At 51.9% G+C, this 3,515-nt stretch overlaps 1 protein-coding gene across 1 annotated transcript; it reads left to right on the forward strand.

The window, feature by feature from the left end:
- Positions 1-895: 895 nt before the first annotated feature.
- Positions 896-2,539, forward strand: DDX28 (DEAD-box helicase 28). Its single transcript, XM_003799370.2, has one exon. It carries the CDS (start codon positions 896-898, stop codon positions 2,519-2,521), a length of 1,626 nt encoding a protein of 541 aa, XP_003799418.1. The 3' UTR covers positions 2,522-2,539.
- The last annotated feature ends 976 nt before the right edge of the window (positions 2,540-3,515 follow it).

Here is a 3,515-nt window from a genome sequence, read left to right on the forward strand (position 1 = left end):
TTTTTTTTTATTATAATCTAAAAACCTGAATTCAGATAAAACATTCTGCCTGACCAGAACTATGTAAGATAACCCACATACTCCATCACTTCGCAGCATAGCAGGACCCTCTTTACTAGTATTCAATCAACTTAGGTATCTAGGAGTCAGTGGAGGTGAGTGGACTGCAAAAATGATGAATAATGGATAAGAAGTTGTGAAGGGTGACAAGGAAGCAGAAAGTGAACCTTGTATGAAAAGGAAGGAAAACGATGTGAAGAGATGATTGTAATAAAGCCTGAAGACCTTAACCTCTCCCTTGAGAGAGGGAATCAAGTTGAAGGCCACCTGCTTGCACGCTTGGCTCTCTGTCAACCGGGCGGGGGTGCTAAGCCTTAAGCCTAGAACTCCGTCTCTACCCTTGTCTGGCCCCTAGGCCTGACCATTCATTTAGACTCTCATAACACGTTTTACGAGACCTTCCTCAGGGTCCACACCTGGGGAAACAGCGCCCGCACCCCCGGAGTTTACAGGGGGAGTTCAACAGTGCACAGGCTATCACAGGGGCAAAGAGGAATGACAAGGAAGATTCGCAGGGACCAACTACTCCATTGCCAGAAGTCCTCCGCCCTCCTGGTCCACAGAGTTAAGGCCCCACTGCCGCCTCATAACGCAGGCCCCGAACCTGCCTCCAACGCGGCGCCCTTCCCCAAGATTGGCGCGAGTCTGCATGTCGCCATCCCCAGGTCCAAGCTACAGATCTACAGACCTTGCCGCTGAACTCTGCAGCTCTTCCCTCCTTCCTCACGGTTCTCCGGATACCTCAAACCTTACTGAGCTGCACCAGCCACCGTACGTAACATAACGGCGCGTCAATGACGTCACTACTGGGCGCTTCTCGGGCACCCAAGCGAGTATGGCGCTGTCCCGGCCGCTGCGGCTGTTGTCGCTCGTGACTCGGATGCTCCTGGGGCCCAGACGCGACCTGGCGATCCGTGGTCCTGATGAACACCTGCCGGTGGTGCGCATTCCTCTGGCTCTACAGCGGCGGCAGGAACAGCAGGAGAGCAGGCGACAGAGCCGCCGGGCGCCGGTGCTAGTGCGACCTGGACCGTTGCTGGTCTCGGCGCGGCGGCCAGAGTTTAACCAGCCCGCGCGCCTCACCCTGGGCCGTTGGGAGTCAGCGCCGCTCGCCTCGCGTGGCTGGAAGAATCGGCGCGCGTGTCGGGACCACTTCTCCATCGAGCGCGCGCAACTTGAGGTGCCTGCGCTGCAGAAACTCTTGTCAAATGAGAACACCTTCGAGGACCTGGGTCTGGAGCCCCACGTGCTGCGCGCACTCCAGGAAGCTGCGCCTGAAGTCGTTCGACCCACAAACGTGCAGTCTAGGACCATTCCTCCACTACTTCGCGGCCGCCACATCCTTTGCGCTGCGGAAACCGGCAGTGGCAAGACACTCAGCTACCTACTACCGCTGCTTCAACGGCTTGTGGGCCGACCAAGACTGGGCTCCAGCCAGATCTCCGCTCCCCGGGGCCTGGTCCTTGTGCCTTCCCGAGAATTAGCCGAACAGGTATGGGCCGTGGCCAGGGTCTTGGGCAACTCCTTGGGCCTACAGGTGCGAGAGCTAGGGGGAGGCCATGGCATGCGTAGGATTAGGCTGCGTCTGTCCAAACAGCCTACAGCAGATGTGCTAGTAGCCACTCCGGGGGCCCTGTGGAAGGCCCTAAAAAGTCGGCTGATCAGCCTGGAGCAGCTCTCCTTCTTGGTATTAGATGAGGCAGACACCCTGCTGGATGAAAGCTTCTTGGAACTGGTGGACTACATCTTGGAAAAGAGCCATATAGCAGAAGGCCCATCTGACTTGGAAGACCCTTACAATCCCAAAGCCCAGTTAGTGCTGGTGGGAGCCACGTTTCCCGAAGGTGTAGGCCAGTTGCTGAGTAAGGTTACCAGCCCAGATTCTCTCAGGACCATCACCAGCCCCAAGCTACACTGTATCATGCCTCATGTCAGACAGACATTTATGAGGTTGAAGGGAGCAGAGAAGGTGACTGAGTTGGTGCAGATCCTCAAGCATCATGAAAAAGCAGATAGGACTGGATCCACAGGAAGTGTCCTGGTGTTCTGCAATAGCTCTAGCACTGTGAACTGGCTGGGATATATTCTGGATGACCACAAAATCCAACACTTAAGGTTACAGGGGCAAATGCCAGCCTCAATGAGGGTAGGTATCTTCCAGTCCTTCCAGAAGGGCTCCCGAGACATACTTCTCTGCACAGACATAGCCTCTCGGGGCCTGGACAGCATCCATGTGGAACTGGTTGTCAATTATGATTTCCCCTTCACCTTGCAAGATTACATCCACAGAGCCGGGAGAGTGGGCCGTGTGGGGAGTGAGGTTCCAGGCACTGTCATCAGCTTTGTAACCCATCCTTGGGATGTGAGCCTGGTTCAGAAGATTGAGCTGGCAGCGCGCCGAAGGAAAAGCCTTCCAGGACTAGAATCCTCAGTGAAGGAGCCGTTGCCTCAGCAAATCTGATTTTTTTTCTGGCTTCAAAGGGATTTTTTTTCTGGCTTTCAAAAGAAAAAGATGCCTTTTTATTTTGTCTCCACAAAGGGAGCCTGTTCATTGTCTGTGGTGAAGGTATCTTGCTTTGTAAACCTTCTCTTCCTCAATAAACTTTATTTCAAAAAATAATGAAGCCAGAACAGAGATCTTTCCCAGTGTGCTAGGTGTTATAAGTACTTCTCAGTTGGAGGCTCTGAGCTGCCTGTCACCTCTGTGAGGGCCAAAATGACCTGGTATATGACTTGGAAAGGTAACTTACCAAGTAAGCGTGGCTCTTTGTAGTCTTTCACATGACACAAAAAACAAATTGGATTTTTACTTTGTTCTACATGTTTTGTCATGATTTCTAATACCAGTGTTTTTATGTGTCTCCTGTAAAAATAATTACTATTGTCTCCTATAATAATTACTTTGGGGGCACCATTCAGTGAATGCTGAGGATTCATACCCCAAACCTCCACTTCTAGAACAAAGGCTGTATTAGTTGCTTTAATTTGTAAGCATTTAGGTTTTATTTCTTGCCCCCCCCCCCGTAAAGGTATCCATTAGACCCCCAGGGAACATGACTAGCAATAGTTTCACCAACAATCCCCAAGGCAAACTTGGGGACTCTTGGTGAAATCACTCTGAGAAGGACTGGCAAAAAAGTAAAGAGCAGGATGACAGAAATATTCCTTTTTTTTTTTTTTTTGAGACAGAGTATCACCATTCCTCCCCACCCCCACCCCCATAGAGTGCCTGTGGCATCACAGCTCACAGCAACCTCCAACTCTTGGGCTCAAGCGATTCTCTTGCCTCAGCCTCCCAGGTAGCTGGGACTACAGGTGCCCACCACAACGTCCAGCTATTTTTTGTTGTAGTTATTGTTTGGTAGGCCCAGGCTGGGTTCAAACTCTCCAGCCCCAGTGAATGTGGCCGGTGCCCTAGCTGCTGAGCTAAAGACACTAAGCCAGAAATACTCTTG

This window comes from Otolemur garnettii, unplaced genomic scaffold (genome assembly GCF_000181295.1).
Source record: "Otolemur garnettii isolate 467f Iridium unplaced genomic scaffold, OtoGar3 scaffold00151, whole genome shotgun sequence".
NCBI classification, from domain to species: Eukaryota; Metazoa; Chordata; class Mammalia; order Primates; family Galagidae; genus Otolemur; species Otolemur garnettii.